Genomic DNA, 16,721 nt, shown 5'->3' on the forward strand with positions numbered 1-16,721 from the left:
CCGAGTGGTCGGGGGTGGCAGCATTGCGTGCATGTCCTTTAGCACCTCGTGGGCCTCCTTGTAGTCGCGCACGGCCTGCGCCTGGTCCTTGTAGAGCGCAAGCCCGCCATTCATCGGGTACCGGACTTCAATGTCCGCAAACGGGTCCCGGCGCTCAATGACGCCGTGAAAGTGAAGGCACGTGGGGCCGTCTGGGATCTGGAGGATGCCTTGGCTCGGGTCTCTTGCAAACGCGAGCACCGAGCTGCACTCAGGACATGCGCACGGCAAGGCGAGCGACGTCAGCGCCCACGACGGCGGACTCGGGCGCGGTAGCGTAGCCACAAAGCCCTCCAGCACCGGTACGACGGCGACGACCAAGGGCCGCAGCACGTCACGTGACGTCGCCTTGAGAAACCACATGGCCACGACTTCAATGGCGACCGTGATGCGCTTGTCATTGGGCACTGTGCCCCAGAACGTGAGCACGGCGCTCACAACATCGGGGCCGAGGGAGCTTTCGTGGCCGAGCTGGTGGAGTGCGGTCCACGCATCAAAGACCACGTCACGCAAAACTTGTGTGTCGTACGGCGTTTCACTAAACGGCAGCTCAAAGACCGTGGACACTGCGCGCACAATGCTACTGGCGAGCGCCGCCGCAGTTGCCAGAGGGACCGTACAGCGCGCAAGAAAGGTCTGCAGCGTCGACAGCACAATCGAGGGCGACGCTATCGTCACAAAAAGCTCGAGATTGGACGCGAACGACGCCGTGTCGAGCAGCAGCGCCAAGCAACACGCCCACGAGCTTGGATCGTGGTCGTTGGTCAGCTTCTTGCGGCGTAGCGTCGTGTCGACCGTCGTTGCCACGAGCGTTCGATACGGCAGCAACGTCGCGGCCGGCAGCTCGTCTTGGAGGCGCACGACCGCCGCCGCCACCGCATCGATCGGGTCAAACGTCGTCGCGAGCACTTGGGTCACCAGCGGATAGAGATCCATCGGCTTGGCAAAGGACGCAACCGTTTGCAGAATGCCGACCGGAAGGCGGTCGCCGAGGAACGCACCGGCGCCGTCCGACGTGACCAAGTCGGTGGCGAGATGGGTCTCGATGCGAACAAGGTCCACAAGCAAATCGACTTCGTCGTCACCAAGGCAGTCATCTTCTTGGAGCTGGACGAGCTGGCCGAGAAGCGTGTAGTAGCAGCCTTGGATGCACTCGTACATGAACGGCTGTTCGATGGGCCGCAGCGAAGCGATGAGCGCCGCGCCCGAAACGAGGTCCTTGAGCTCGGCCGACGGCTTGGACAAGAGCGTCGTCAGTGGCCCATACAACGGCTCCCAGCCCACGGCGCGGATCATATCGACCACGAGCGCGCACAGGGCGTCACTGGCAAACACAAAATCGACAAGACTCATGGCCTGCCCGACCACGTGCTGCAAGAGACGGACGTTGCCAAAGCGCAGGAGGAGTCGACCGAGCGCCACGACGTCGGGCATGTTGCGGTTGTCATGGAGCAGCCCGACGTCCGTGGTGGCACCGACCATGTCGACAACGGCATCTGCAAACGACTCGATCGAGGCGTAGCCGTACAGGTCGGTGGACGCGCTCGACACGAGCGCGTCGAGCTGCGCGAGCGCCGCACGAAAGCCGAGCACGCGCAGCCGGTGGTGGCGCGGCCAAAACACAATGTACGGCGTCGGCGCGCTGGGCGACGGAAACACGCCCAGCGGCGCCGTGTGCTTGAGACGGTGCAGCAACGGCTTGTGGAGGAGCATGTCGTGATAGGCCGTTGGGAGCGCACTGGACGAAGGCGGGAAGATGTACTCGATGATGTGCTTGGGCCCGGCTCCACCCGAAGCGGCGTCGTACAGTGACGCGTGGTCGTCCTCGTCATCGTAACCATCTTGGTCATCCTCGTCATCGTCATGGGCGTCGTCATCGTCGTCATCGTCGTCGTCGTCTTCGTCGTCTTCGTCGTCTTCGTCGTCTTCGTCGTCTTCGTCGTCTTCGTCGTCTTCGTCGTCAAGGTCATCACTGTCTTCCTCGTCGTCCGAGTCGCCGTCGTCGTTGTCGCTGCCCTCGCCGTCGAGGTCGTCCAGGAGCCCCGAGCCGTGGAGGTCGTCCAGGAGCCCCGAGCCGTGGAGCCCGCGACCACCCAAGAGGTCGAGGATCGCATTTCGGTCGTGGGCGGAAAAATCGCTGCTGTTGGTGCCATCGGTTCGGTGGCGCGTCGGCGCTGGCTCGGGTTCCTTGGCAAAGACGAGCGCCACGTCGACGCAGTTGGCAGCCAAGAGACGCTCGACGAGTTGCGTGTCGCGGACCGGGAGCTCGTCAAACTCGAGGCCTTCAAAGTCGTCGTAGTGGTCGCACAGCGGCACCGCATAGAGCGTGTGGGCTTGGCGCGTCGCCGTCATGAGCGCGTGCAGCTCGGCGTATTGCGCCGAGAGGTCCATCGGGCGCGTCCGGTGCGGCTGCGTCAGGTCGGCGTAGACGAGATCGAAGACAAGCATGACGCGCGTGCCTTTCGTGATCGGCGTCATGGCGACCGTGCAATCGTTGTAGTAGGCAAAGTAGCTCGTCGCCTCGAGCGAGTTTGTCGCGGTCGATGCGTCGAGCGTCGCGGTCACGTCGCCGCCCGTCGCGTTCGACGTGTGGACCAGCAGGAGCGTGCCAAACGACCCCTTGGAACGGGCAAGCGGCGTCGTCGGCGGCGTGACGTCGGCGCGCTGGATCGCAATGTGCGAGAGCGCGAGGTGGAAGGGACCCGAGGGCTTGAGCACTGCGCCAACGCCTCGGTGCACGTCCTCTTTCTCGTACGGCTCGTTGTACATGTCGTAGCAGAACTTGAACTTGTCCTTTGGCAGCACGCCGGTGGGGTAGACGGCCAAGACGGCGGCGAGGTCCGAGGCGGCAGCGGCTGACATGCCATCGATGGCGATGCGCAGGTCGACGCCGTGGATGAGCAAGCCGTCGGCGGTGGCCGCCGACCGCAGCAGCGCGACAGCGTTGTCCAGCTTGGACCGCATGTGGGAGTGCACAAAACCGGATGATGGATGGTGTATCCGGATAACTGCGGAAGATCTCAACATCGCTGCAACGCGCCAAATTCAATCTCAACTCTTATATTCATGTCTAGTCGGCTCTCAAACCACTGGGCCAGGGACAAGGCGCTGTGATTCATGGCTGGTGATCGTCCTACGGGAAGACCGTTGTTATGGGACTGGACAGGAACCCGTGCAGTACTAGTAGTTCTAGTTCACTTTCCTAGTTGCAGTCTAGTACACATGTCGATGTTCACGGAGGACGACCTCCCCTCCTACGTGTTTGCGTTGATCGACAGTCATCCGGTCGCAGTCACATGGATCTGGAGGTCTTTTCGTGCGATGACGGGCGCATGGATCGTGTGGCAATGACGAGCTTGCGCAGACGAGGCAGCACCCCGGCATCGGAGCGACAGTCTTGTCGAGGGAGCGATCATGCGGTGACTTCAATGAAGTAGGTCGTCTGACATCGTCCACTCATTCGCGCGTGCGTCTTGCGATTTGCCACGCCCTTGCTTTGAGTCGACTTCACGGCGCGGGTTGGGGACCTCAGCGATTGGTGTCGAGTGACGCCCGAGCCGAGGGCGGTTAGGCGAGCAATGACGCGTGGACCGCCTTGCGCGTTCCACGTCGTGACAGCAAGCGCGAGTGCGACTCACTACGCCAAGAGGTCATGCGACTTCTTGTAGTCTAGCGGTCTGGACACTAGTTTACCACCAGGTAGGTCCGGGTTTAAGTCCCGGAGCGACCCCACTTTTTGATTCAGCGCGATCTCGTCTGCGTGCGACTGCTCGTCATGAAGTACCGTCATCGCCACTATATTTCGTGTCGGCTGGGCGCTGCAGACAAGGTGTTCTGCTCTGTACGACGTGTGACGCAGAGCCGATGGAGGGACTACTCTAGGCGTGTCTGCAAATGCGCCAAAGTGCTGCGCTGGTATCCGATATCTCTCGCGCACCAGTGTAACCTGCTCGTCACCTTGTACACCTAGTGCACTCAGAACATGATTATTGCTTCCTACTAGTAGTTCTGCACAATCCGGAATTGTCCTATTTCCAGATCCAGCCCACCAGACGGTTCTTCCCACGTCATGGCTCGCACCAGCGTTTTTCGAATTCTCCCACCGGTATTTGCACTGGAGCGTCGGTTCAAGTTCTCCTCTTCCTCTTTCTCCACAAGCGACTCGAATGATTCGTACATTTCGCCCAAGACTATACTTTAGTATCATTTCACACTAAACTGGAAGCAGATAAGCCCGGAGCCATGTGCTGGTATGACCATACCGGAAGCTAGACTGGACCTCGTCTGATGGCGCCAGAAACTCTGACAGAAGCTATCGGTACCACAGACACACAATGTGTTACGTGATCGATACCAACGCAGATAAAAGATGCAGTTGTAGACTATCTGCGTTGCCATCAGAAAGGACGCTTCGTCTTCGCGCTTCGAGTGCCCAGTTGAACTTGTACTGCACTCTAGTTGAACTAATATTGCACTCAAAGCAAGAAGCAGCGTCCCTTCTTTCGAGGCGTGTAGTACACAGTCAAGGTACGGATTTGTCGTCAGCGATTCGCGCCCTACCGGTACGCAACCGGTCCGTCGCTCCGTAAACAGGATCGGGTCACACCCGCCGTCGCAACCAGTTTTGTTTCGTCGGCGCGCCGAAATACGCATAATAAAAACAGCTGTTTCGGCCCAATCAGTATCCAAGCTGCCAATCGTTGGGCGCCATTTCCAAAAACACCATGGCCTGTGACAAGCGACCGCGCGGCGCCGCGTCGGGCGGGCTCATCCCGGCCATGGCGCTCGAGATCGTCCACTACATGGACGACCCAGAGGATGTCATCCGCTTCCTCTCTGCGCTGCCACCGTGTGTGCGCGGCGAGGCTCTCTCGGCGCTCGCTGCGCTCCTCGCGCACGGCCACCACAGCGCGCTCTGGCCTGTCTTGCACCTCGACGACCTCGACGGAGTCTGCATGGCGACGCTCACGCGCGCGCTCCCGGCCTTCCACACGATCTACCTCTTTGAAGGCGCGCGGTGGGCACTCTGCCATACGACGATGTTGCCGCCGACGACGCGCGTCTATGCGTGGCTCGACGATGCCTACCGCGCCAGCGATAACGTGTGCAACTGGGCCCGCAACGTCGTGGCCTTGAGCATCGAGACGCCCGAGTTTCTTCGGGATCCGAATCTGCTCGGGCGCGCGCTCACCGCCTGCACGAGCCTTCGCGCATTGACGCTGCAGTGGCAAAACGTCGATCAGACACTGCTCGACCAGACCTTGGCCATGGTCGTCACGACGCGTCCGGAGCTCCAAAGGCTGCACCTCAAGACAGAAAATACGCCGCTGCTCGAAAATGCCGCGAGTTTGGTGCGCTGGCTGCGTCTTCCCAATGCAACGACGTTCAAGCTCACGCGCCTCGACTTGGTCGGTGCCGCCGCCGCGACGCTGGCGGCAGCGCTGCTAGCATCCTCGACACTGACAACGATCAAGCTCGAGCATGCACCATGCCTCGCGCGGCTTCTCCTTGACCCGGCGCTGCCACCGCTACCGCGCCAATTGCACAAGCTTACACTGCGGTACCGAGGTCTCTCGGCAAACGTATCGGCTGTCGCGGCCAAGGTCGCCACGTCCCGTCTCACGAGCCTCGCGTTGAGTGCATTTGTGCCGTGCAACTTTATGGCGATCGTCGCCGCCTTGCCACACGTGCATGCGATCACGAAGGTCAAGCTCACGGGCGCCGACCTCGTTGCATTTCCGTTGCTACCGCAGCTGCGCCGCCTCGCACTGCACAAGTGTGTGCTTTCCGCGGCAGCGGCGCAGGACCTAGCGACTCTCTTGACGTCGTCGACGCGGCTTGAAACGCTGGACCTCTCGGAGTCGCTCTTGCCAGATGCGCACGCACGGTGCTTGCTGCGTGCGGTCCCGCGCTGGTGTAGCCAACGTGGCCCGTTCCGACTTTTGCGACTCTGCCACACAGCACTCTCCGATGAGAGCGCGGCGGTGCTGGCGACGGCGCTGGCGACGACGCGCAACACGAGTGCCGTGTGGATCGACGTCAGCGGCAATGTGCTATCGGCGGCATCGTGCTGCGGGTTGTTGACGGCGCTGAGTGCGACGACGCGGATGACGCTCATGCTCTACAACGCCGGCCCGTCGATCGAAGACTTGGCGGCCCACGCGCAGACTCATGGCGTTAAGAGCGCCAGGGCCTTGACGTTTACATCACCACCGCCCGAGGAGAACCCGTGGACAACATAGTCGTTGGTTTTGAATTGTAGAGTAGTCTTAACCTATACAGCTCGGCAAGTAACATCGCGTTCGTGCTCGGTGTAGCGTTCAAAATGTTGAAGAAAATCTCAAAATGGACGGACTGCAGAAGAAACTGCCGCGTTGCAGGCGTGAGTGAGCCCATGGAAAGTCATCTTGCTGACGCTGGCACAGAGAGTCCAAACCAAGCCAGATGCATCGCCGGCGACCATTCACACCCTGGATCTTCGCTTTCTTGAGTCGCGGGACATCTCGCCCATCATGGCCACCTTGCCGCAGACATTGAGAAAGCTGTGCCTCTCGAGTGCCACGATGTCGACCTTCCCGACGCTACCAAAGCTCGAGAAGCTCGACCTGTGGACAGTAGCCTTGACGAGCGACGCTTTTGCAAGTTTGTCGGCGCAGCTCGCAGCTTCAGACTCGCTCGTCCGGCTCAAACTCGCAGAGGCAAACTTACCCAAGGACCAGCTTGAGACGATCCTGTACACGCTGCCACGTGTCCTAAGTCGCCAGAAACAAGTGTGCTGCGTGCACCTTTCCGTTTCGATCGAGACCGAGATGCTCGTGACCGCCGTACTGTTCCTCACGCGAAACACACGGTATGTGTGGCTGGACCTAACGGCCGACGACTCGCTCGACCTGGCAATGTCCCAGCGCCTCCTGGCAGCCCTTGGTGCAAACGACACGCATGAAATTGACAATTACGAGCCACGACACGCCACATTTGGACGCAGAAGAGCTGGAGACATATGCTGCGTTACACGGTATCGAGTACTTTGGCGAGTGGTTCCACTCGCCACGCCGCACGCCGTGGCTGGCGCCAGCGTAGTCGTCAGGACACAATACTAGTACATTTTCTAAGTCTCTTGCATAGCTTTGTTTAAAGCAGGACGGTGGGCAAGAGAGTGAATGCGGTGAGGCAATGTCGTCAATGCGAGAGGATTTTGGTCATGTATGTTTTCGAACTAACGAGGTGACTACATCCTTCGATGGCAGCAAATCGTCGTCGGCGCTACATGTGTTCGCTCAACGCGCGAGCACACGCCGCTGGACGGCTGCGCCTTTCAGCGAGAGCTCGTGCACAAAGCTTCCGGCGCTCCATATCAAATGGGACAACGAAATGGTCGACCAAGGGACGCTGTTATGGCGGTCATCGCTGTATTGCGGCCACACGATTCGTATCTGCGCCTCTCTTCCGAGACAAAGGCCACGCTGCGAACATCTTGTCGCATGACTCACGCCACCATCGACGCGACGCCACCGCCCCAGCCTCGGGGAAGGAGTGGCGAGTTGCTTAACGGGAGCTGACATCTGAATGGAGAGGAGAGTGGTTGCGCAGCACCACTCTCGGAATGATCGTTTCGGCTCCTTGCGTTGCAAAACACTCATTTCCAGTGCGCTGTATATCAAGGCATTGAAGACCTTCTTCTCCAGACAGCATGCTGCGCTGTAGCAGCACAGTTTTGCCATTTTGCCCACATTCTTTTGATTCGCCAAAATCGAGCGAATTTGAACAAGATATTGCAATAACCGGACATCATTGGCTATTTATAGGCCAATCCGTAGCGAGGCAGCCTCAATGTGCTGGCAACACGACAGCTACAAGGTCCGCTACGCGACACAGAGCAGTACTGTGAACGCGCTCTGTATCTCGATCGACTACAATAGACTGCTTTCAACTACGCATGGACACAACAACACGATGGATTGAGAGCGATGGTCGTTTCAACATGTCTTGACGTTCCAGTGCTACAGTTGACACTGCGGCCACGAGACCCGAGGCGAAGCGAATGCAGACTGACGCGGCGTCCTGGCTGCTGCCACCCATCGTGCAGCAGGTCGTTCACGGCTTGGATACGACGGAAGACGTCATGGCCTTTCTCGACGCGGTGCCCAGCGGCGCCCGTGACGAGCCTCTGGACGCGCTGATGACGCTCTTGGAGCAGAAACCTCATCTCTGGCCGGAGACGAATATGGACGACTTGACATATATGGACATCTCGACGGTGACCAAGGCGCTTCTAGCAGTCCGCATGCTACAGGTCTTTGAGAAGCCTGTCGTCGTCGCCTTTGCCAGCGCGTTCAGCTCTTGCCATCGACCAACGTCCGCGCCATCATCGGCGACGACACGCGGAGCCTCGAATCCAAGTTTGGTCACTGGTCATCGAGCATTGCCAAGCTCAACTTTTACCTCCAAGATACTACTTGTATGTTGGACGGCATCAACCTGCAGAAGCAGTGTGGGGTCACGAGCTCCAAATGCACTTGGTCCTTCGAGAGCGGGCGGCGGAGCGAGGTTGGCACCGACACGTGAGCCCAAGACAGTATGTTGAGAACTAGTATGCAGAGAATGAAAGGCTCCCCGGCCCTAACTGCCAATGGGAGGATTGAGTAGCTTGAAGAACTGTGGGGCAGAATGTTTGTGGTCTTGCTTGGGCTTGATGTGGATCTGGCGGATCTGGCGGGAAACCAGCGTAGCGCTACAGCGGCTCGTCGCGTGCCTGAGGCTCCAGACGCTCGATTTCGAGTGGGAAAAAGAATTTGATGTCGATCCGCTGGGCGGCATCCTGTCAGTAATCGCCGCCTCGGACCCCTACCTCACCGATTTACGTCTCAATGCGAGGGTCCGTTTCGACATTGAAAGCTGCAAGAGCCTCGTTGCGTGGGTCAACAAACCATCGTCTCTGCGACTTTAGCTCCGATGCATGCACTTTTCGGCAGGCGCCGCCGAGGCTTTGGCTTACGCACTGCTCGCATCCAGCACGTTGCATACGATCAAGCTCGTGTTCCCAACTTGTAATCTCCTTGATGCGTTCCTGGATGTCTCGTCTCGACCGCTACCGCGCCAGCTGCGCAAATTGACGCTGGGTTTTACTGGCGACTGGAACGACACGAAATCTCTCGCCGCCAAGCTTGCGCTCTCGAGCGTCAAACGCTTAAACCTTACTTTTTGTCAACCCCGCGCCATGACGCGTGTCCTTGCTGCCTAGGCACCACCGGCTTTGAGGACGCTCAAGCTTCACGGCGTCACGATCAAAAGCTGCAAGCGCTCCAGCACCTCAAATTGTGCGAAATGATTATGACAAATGACGCTGTCGCTGGTCTTGCTGCGTTACTTGGTGCCTCGACATAAGTTGTCCGACTCGACTTGAAAGGCTTCAAGTTGCCCGCCATCCAACTCCGTACCCTCCTTATTGCGCTGCCGCGCTGCCTCAGTCGTCAGAAACGCATGTGCATCGTGCGTCTCTCCTTGACGAACGCGACGGCCATGCTGCTTGCAGCCGCCATGGTGAAGACGCGCAATCGCAGCTTGTGCAGCTTGAGCTGAGCGGCGACGACGTCTCGCTTCATCTTCCAGCGCGTTTGGGTCTCTTGACCGCGCTTGGCGCCACGTCGCTGATGGGAATGCAGTGGACGAGGACCCGGACGCAACCCAACGACCACGAGGAGACACAAAAGCCCAGCAAGGCGCACCACATGGCGGCCATCACCGCCTCGTGCCCGATCTTGACCGCTTCCACTTCGATGCCGACATTGGGCCGGACGTGCCAAGCTGCGACGCGCTTGTCGCGTGGCTCAAGCGAACCAAAGCGCGGCATTTTGTGCTCCGTCACGTGGACTTTTCACGCGAGGCTGCCAAAGCCTTGGCAACACGCGCTGCGTACGACATCAACACTCGGAACGACCAAGCTCGCGTTCGCATCGAGCGTCCTGGACGCGCTTCTCGATCCGTCGTCGCCACCAGTGCCTCGCCAGCTCCACACCTTGACGCTATCGCCGCGGGACACGTGGGTCGACGAGACGTATGCCAGCGACAAGCTGGCGTCGTCGGCGGTCTCGCGCATGACGCTTGGCTACGAAGACTGCGACGTGACGCCGATCATGACGGCGTTACCGCCAACACTGTTGTACCTCAAGGTCAACTATGCCACGATGACGCGCTTCCCGCTGCTGCCAAAACTCCAGCACCTCAAGCTGGAAGGTGTGACGTTGACCTCGAACGCCGTGGCTTGCCTCTTCGCCTTCGCTTCTCCGACTCGACCTGAACCATTTGGCGCTGCCCGACGACCAGCTCCAAAGCATTCTCGATATACTCCCGCCCTGGCTAAGTCGCCAGAAAAGTATGTGCTGCGTGCGTCTCGCAGTCACAGAGGCGACGGCGATGGTCCTCGCACGCACAATCGTCGAGACACGCAACACCCACGAGGTTCGCTTGGAGCTGCGCGGCAGACTCGAGTTGGTAACGTACAAACACTTCGTGGCAGCTCTTGGCGCCACGTCGCGCATGCAATTGCGCTTTGCAAAAGACACGACACAAGGCTACTGGCTGGAAAACCTGCAAGAGCACGCCACTTTGCACAACATACACTACGCACAACACTGGTTCTCGTTCCCAGATAGCACGCCATCAATGTCGCTCGCATTGGCCCGTTAAATCCTACGTGATGAATACACTTCGTTAGCGATACATTTTCTATCAGCTTTGTCCGTTTTGCTTGCTGAACGCGAAGCTCTTGGAGACTCTAAGAGCTTAGCGTTCTTATTTCTCAGCACTCTAAGTTAGCGTGCTGAGAATCAAGTATGAATCGACGCCCGTCAGCCTGTCAGCCTCGCCGTGAACGAGACCAAAATGCAGCATAGCAATGCTACCAGCAATGCAGCTGGAGCCTTGTAGCAGGAAGATACACTTCATCGAATGTGTTACACCATTGCATCCATCGATCTGTCATTTCAATCAAGTGTTTTTTGTTCTACTTCGCTTGCTCGTCCTTCTCGCACGGAGCATCTTGACGCCCTGGAAAAGTATCGATACCAACGACAGATCGTCGACGACGGCGGCAGCAAACGCAAAGCAACCGCGGGTAACGACAAAGCTGTTTCGATGCCACCGCCTTTGGTCACAATATCGTCCACAGTTATCACGCGGTCGACGATGTCGTGGCCTATCTCCACGCCCTGCCTCGCGAGAATCGCGACAAGTCTCTCCATGTACTCCTGACGCTCTTGGGAGACACGGATGTGCTCGACGTGTTGATCATGGACGTGTCGACCGTGACGACGGCGCTTCCAGCGCTTAGCATGGTCTTGGCCAACGACGAGCCTCCCCGTCATCCGCTTTTGTCGCATCCGGTCCTTGGCGACAACGACACGCGCCCGTACCGTCATTGAAGACGTGAGCCGAGCTTTGGCAATTGGCTCGCCAACATCACCGAGCTGGCCATCTACGCTGCGAGCTCGCCGCTGGACACATACGGCCTGCCGCACGAGCTCGCCGCATGTGGGAACCTCAAAACGCTCGGCATCGAGTGGGACAATCCCATGGATCAAACGCAGGTGGACTGCGTCATGACTGCCATCGGCGCCACTTGTCCCGATCTCTGCGAGCTGCGGCTCAACGCAAACGTAATGTCCAATCTCAAGAGCTGCGAGAGCCTTGTCAAGTGGCTAACACGGCCGCATGCGTGCAGGATCGAGATCAAACGCATCGACTTTGCAATGGCCGCTGCCAAGACGTTGGTGCATACGCTGCAGACGTCGACGACGTTGCACACGATCAACGATCAAGCTCGTCGACATCGCTAACGTCCGCAACGCATTTTCATCCATTGTTCCCGCCGCTGCGTCGCCAGCTGCGCAATCTCATCGTGGATTACGGCAACCAATGGAACAATTGCCGGGGCTCGCGGCCAAGCTCGCGTCCTCGACGCTAGAGAGCTTCCATCTTTGCTCTTGGGGGCAACAAAAGATTGCGTCGCCCACCATGGCTGCCTTGCCGTCCAGCTTGAAATCGCTCAAGCTCAGCAACGTCATGACGGCGAACTTCCCGCAACTGCCCGAGCTCCAGCGCCTCCGACTGCGCACCGTCCACTTGTCCAAGAACGCTCTCGCCGGTCTCAACGATATGCTGACGTCCTCGAAAAGGCTCGTGCGGCTCGACCTTCCATCGTCAATGTTGTCGGCGGCCCAACTGGAAGCGATCCTGTACGTGCTGCCGCGCTGGCTCGGTCGCCAAGAACGTCAGTGCTTTGTGGGTCTTGGCATGAACGAGTCGTGCGAGCCGTTTATTGCAGCCGCCATGACTAAGACGCACAAAACGCAACCCGTTGAGTGCTTGCTGGGTGGTGTCGGCCCGACGCTGGATTTCGTCGACACGCAGCGCCGCCTCGTGATAGCCCTTGGCACGACGTCGCGGATGAAGGTGAAGTTTGTGACGATGCCACGTCCCAACGACGAAACAAACCTCCAGGCGTACGCAACGGCGCACCAGATGCAGTACTCGGTGGGGTATTACCGGTCGCCTCTCAACTCGCCGTGGATGGCAATTGCATCGGCTCATTGTACATATATTCCGAAAATAACGCGGTGATGTGCACGGACGGATCGACTAAGGTTATCCGCCGGTGCGTTGTGAGCCGTTGGAACGCAACGGCCCGAGCGTGCAACGATCATTCGAATTACGGATAAGCAGGAGTTTCGCCCTGGTGGGGCAGGCTCCTGGCATAATTCAGTTCTTATCTTGCTTTCTGGTGCACGCGTGCGAAGGCCGCTCGTGGTGCCAGGACTGGAACCATCTCGCAAGGCGCGGGGAAGACATCACGCGGTATGAGAGACACCCAGCATCGTTTGGCACGTCTGCAAAGCCACAACGCCAAGGAGGATATATTCTACGATAGTACTGCGCAGTACGGTCAGAAAGTACAGAAAACGAGTCTCGAGAGCTTCGTTTAAATGTACCAGCCTACAGCATGGCATGGCGCAACACCATCATTGCGATTGGTTGATGTCTTGGTCGTGGTAGGGCAAGTGCAAAGTCGCTCCCGACCACCTCTTGATATGGCGTCGACTTTCCTCCTGGCGCCGCCATCAACAAGGGAATTTTCCCTTGACCATCGGCATCCCAATGCCAGCATCCATTGCTTTTTACCAGATTTACTAATTCACTCATTCTATCACTCTATTGTTCCATCGTATCTTTTCATTAAAATTATTATCCGGAATATGCTGGTTTTACTGATGCAATCGTCCGGATAAAGGCAGAGCCCCGAATATTGCGAAATGGCCTTCAAGCGATTCGCAGTCCCACATCACGTTTCAGAGTCAAAATGTCGCCAACCAAGCTGGTGGCCAAGCGCGCGCGGAAAGAGGCAGCGCAGTGGCTGCTGCCGCCGATCGTGCAGCAGGTGGTCTATTGCTTGGAGTCTGTCGAGGACGTGCTGGCCTTTCTCGACGCGGTGCCGCCCGACGCCTGCAACGAGGCCCTCGATACGCTTCGAACGCTTGTCGAAAACGATGCATACTTGTGGCCGGTCCCCTCTGTGACCGATTTGGCCAAGATAGACGCGTCCATTGTATCAAATGTGCTGCCGGCGCTCCACATGGTACAAGTCGACATCGACGATGCTCTCACGGACTTTTGCCGGCGCACGCCGCTGCCGGCGACGACTCTTGTTCGCGCCGGCGTCAGCAGCGACCTGCAGTATTTTCGGCTCAACGACGGCCACTGGATCTCGAACATTGATAATCTGGGTATCTCGGTCAAGTGCACATCGCTGGACACGAGCTTGCTACAGCAGACGCTCGCGGCGTGCACCAACCTCCAAACACTGGCGATTGAGTGGGAAGACGCTATCGATCAAGACCATTTCGACAAGGTCATGGCGGCCATCACGGCCTCGTGCCCACGCCTCCCGAATCTGATTCTTGGTGCGGCCAAGCATTTCACCTTGCCGCGCTGCGAGAGTCTTCTCGCCTGGCTCGCACGACCAAGTTCACGCAAATTCGAGCTCATTTGCATAGACTTTGCGCCGCGCGCTGCCACATCCTTGGCCATTAAGATGCTTTCGTCCACGACGCTCCATACATTGACAGTGTCCGAAGCACACCACGTCCTGACTTCGTGTCTCGATCCGTCGGCACCACCGCTGCCCCGACAGCTGCGCCACCTGACGTTCGGAACGAAAAAAGGCTGGCGCGATGTGGCGTCATTTGCAGGCAAACTTGCGCCGTCGGCCATCCAACGATTGGATCTTCGTTTTGGGACATCCCTTGATATCTCTTCGATCATGGCTGTTGTGCCGCCAACTGTGAGAACGCTCAAACTCGACAATGTCGGGACGGATTTCTTCCCAGCGCTACCAGAGCTCCAATACGTCCGACTGCGGCGTGCGACACTGGCAAACGAAGCCATCGTCGCGCTCACGGCGTTACTCGCCACCTCGACATCCCTTGTCCGACTTGATTTGGAAGATGCGACGTTGCCTGAAGACCAACTCCAGCTCATCCATTACGCTCTGCCGCGCTGGTTGAGTCGACAACAACACGCGTGCACCGCGCGCCTGCACGTGACTGAAGCGAACGTGGCGATGCTTGCCGCCGTGATGATCATGACGCGCAACACGCAGTTTGTGCACCTTGAGTTATGCGATGACGACGCTTGCGAGCTAGTAGCGCAGCGAAGCTTTGTGACGGCACTCGGGACGACTTCACGAATGCGGTTGCGCTTGCTGACGGCGCTCTCAACGGAGGACGAAGTCGAATTTGAAGAATTTGCCCGATTGCATCACGTCGAGTGCGCACGCGGCTTGTTTCACTCGCCCAAATGCACGCCTTGGATGCCGCTTTAGTACGACAGGCAAGTATCTGATTCCTTTGTTAATTGATTGCATTTCACGATATTACCGAGTCGATACGGCATCCAGAGCAACGACACGTCGGAAATGGTTCACATGAGAGGCAAATCCGGTGGTAGACTAGCTACCAGTGCCCATGCTTTCATATTTCGTGTCTCATATCATTTCATACCACGAGATTCCCATTTATCTGCAGAATTGGATTGCATGGTGGCACGAAACCTAATCGCGGTCCTTGGGACCACGCCACGGATGCGGTTGGTTCGTTAACGATGCCAGATAGAGAGGACGAAGAGAACCGAAAGGAGCACGCCAAATCGCAGCATGTGCGATTTGCGCGAGGGTAGTTTCTCTTGCCACAACGCACACCGTGGATGTCGCTTGCATAGTCACATCTACGCTATCCTTACTTCGGTAAACTTTAAATTGTCTCTACATCAATTGACACACTGGCAAGTTCATGAAAGGTACTACAAAGTCGACTGATAATAAACACCAGAGATGAAAGGTTGACGTCGTCTCTCGACTCTTTCAAATAGTTGCGGGACACGATACATGCACGAGCAGCTCCGCCCGGCTGCCACGTCACGAGCCAATTGCGGCCAATCCAAACCGTCCTGTCTGGCTGGACTGTACTGCACCTGGTACAGCATCCGGATACCGTCCGCAAAATTCCATTTGCGGCGGTGCGAGTCGATGACCATGATGGAGGCCAAGCGCGCCAAGACGAACGCAGGACGATGGCTGCTGCCGCCGGTGATCCTCCAAGTCATCCACTACCTCGATGAAGCCAGCGACGCTCTGGCCATTCTACAGGCAGTGCCAAGTGACGCTCGTGACGAGGCCCTCGACGCGCTCGTAACGCTCCTCACACAAGACGAGTTCTTGTGGCCAACGGCGGAAGTGGACGTCTTGATAAAGATGGACGAGGCGACAGTAATCACGGCGCTACCAGCATTTGGCCATCTCAAGGTCAACGAAAAGGCTGGTGCTGTCGACTTTTGCTGTCGCACGCCGTGTCCGCCAATGCCCAATGTCCGCGCGGCCGTCGACTGCGTGCAGGATCTCCAGCTCAAGTTTGGCCCCTGGGTACCGAGCATTGTGCACCTTGATATTAATGTCAAGCGCACGCCGCTGGAAAGCCACGCTCTTGAGCGTGAGCTTGCTGCGTGTCCAAAGCTCGAGGGGCTCAACGTCCAATGGGACGATGTTGTTGATCAAACGCAGCTGGACGACGTCATGGCGGCCGTCGCTGCGTCGTGTCCGCGCCTTGCCTATCTGCGCCTCTTTTCCAAGACGGATGCAAACTTGCAGTGCTGCAAACGCCTTCTTCCGTGGCTGTCTCAACCAAATGCACGCATCTTCAAGCTCTTCGGAATCGACTTTGCGTCACCCGCTGCCAAGACCTTGGCACACGCACTTCTCTTGACAACGACGCTCGAAACGATCAAGCTCGATGACGCTTCAAACGTCATCCTCTCGTTTTTGGCCCCGAGCTCCCCGCCGCTGCCCCGCCAACTGCGCAAGCTCGCGTTCAAATTCGGGTCCACCTCGGTCGATATACCGACACTTGCAGCCAAGCTGTCGCCCACGGTCATCCGTAGTCTGGACGTTCGCTTTGATGAGACCCGCGACATCTCGCCCATCATGACGACCTTGCCGCGGACGATGAGAAAGCTCCACCTCGAGACTGTCACGATGACGGTGTTCCCGACGCTACCAAAGCTCCAGAAACTCGACTTGTGGGCAGTGACCATGACGAGCGACGCCTTTGCAAGTTTGTCGGCACAGCTCATAGCTT

The 16,721-nt window shown here is 58.0% G+C and overlaps 7 protein-coding genes across 7 annotated transcripts; 6 read left to right on the forward strand and 1 right to left on the reverse strand.

Moving 5' to 3' along the window:
- Positions 1-38: 38 nt before the first annotated feature.
- On the reverse strand, positions 39-3,003 carry SDRG_02206 (hypothetical protein; the record flags this gene model as incomplete). The annotated part of the gene is made up of 2 exons (XM_008607781.1): positions 39-75; positions 122-3,003. The coding sequence occupies 2 exons, from the start codon at positions 3,001-3,003 to the stop codon at positions 39-41; spliced, it is 2,919 nt and encodes a 972-aa protein (XP_008606003.1).
- A 1,760-nt stretch (positions 3,004-4,763) lies between these two features.
- On the forward strand, positions 4,764-6,350 carry SDRG_02207 (hypothetical protein; the record flags this gene model as incomplete). The annotated part of the gene is made up of 1 exon (XM_008607782.1): positions 4,764-6,350. The coding sequence occupies one exon, from the start codon at positions 4,764-4,766 to the stop codon at positions 6,279-6,281; it is 1,518 nt and encodes a 505-aa protein (XP_008606004.1). The 3' UTR covers positions 6,282-6,350.
- Positions 6,351-6,409: 59 nt separating this feature from the next.
- SDRG_02208 (hypothetical protein) lies at positions 6,410-7,119 on the forward strand (the record flags this gene model as incomplete). The annotated part of the gene is made up of 2 exons (XM_008607783.1): positions 6,410-6,963; positions 7,025-7,119. The coding sequence occupies exons 1-2, from the start codon at positions 6,552-6,554 to the stop codon at positions 7,117-7,119; spliced, it is 507 nt and encodes a 168-aa protein (XP_008606005.1). The 5' UTR covers positions 6,410-6,551.
- Positions 7,120-8,044: 925 nt separating this feature from the next.
- On the forward strand, positions 8,045-11,873 carry SDRG_02209 (hypothetical protein; the record flags this gene model as incomplete). Its single annotated transcript, XM_008607784.1, has 5 exons — positions 8,045-8,332; positions 8,377-8,600; positions 9,572-10,295; positions 11,259-11,420; positions 11,469-11,873. The coding sequence occupies exons 1-5, from the start codon at positions 8,081-8,083 to the stop codon at positions 11,871-11,873; spliced, it is 1,767 nt and encodes a 588-aa protein (XP_008606006.1). The 5' UTR covers positions 8,045-8,080.
- An 82-nt stretch (positions 11,874-11,955) lies between these two features.
- Positions 11,956-12,657, forward strand: SDRG_02210 (hypothetical protein; the record flags this gene model as incomplete). The annotated part of the gene is made up of 1 exon (XM_008607785.1): positions 11,956-12,657. Exon 1 carries the CDS (start codon positions 12,052-12,054, stop codon positions 12,655-12,657), a length of 606 nt encoding a protein of 201 aa, XP_008606007.1. The 5' UTR covers positions 11,956-12,051.
- Positions 12,658-13,381: 724 nt separating this feature from the next.
- SDRG_02211 (hypothetical protein) lies at positions 13,382-14,963 on the forward strand. The gene has a single exon (XM_008607786.1). It carries the CDS (start codon positions 13,394-13,396, stop codon positions 14,912-14,914), a length of 1,521 nt encoding a protein of 506 aa, XP_008606008.1. The 5' UTR covers positions 13,382-13,393; the 3' UTR covers positions 14,915-14,963.
- A 653-nt stretch (positions 14,964-15,616) lies between these two features.
- On the forward strand, positions 15,617-16,718 carry SDRG_02212 (hypothetical protein; the record flags this gene model as incomplete). Its single annotated transcript, XM_008607787.1, has 2 exons — positions 15,617-16,662; positions 16,712-16,718. 2 exons carry the CDS (start codon positions 15,617-15,619, stop codon positions 16,716-16,718), a joined length of 1,053 nt encoding a protein of 350 aa, XP_008606009.1.
- Positions 16,719-16,721: the final 3 nt, after the last annotated feature.

Source organism: Saprolegnia diclina, assembly GCF_000281045.1.
Source record: "Saprolegnia diclina VS20 unplaced genomic scaffold supercont1.5, whole genome shotgun sequence".
NCBI lineage: Eukaryota > Oomycota > Saprolegniomycetes > Saprolegniales > Saprolegniaceae > Saprolegnia > Saprolegnia diclina.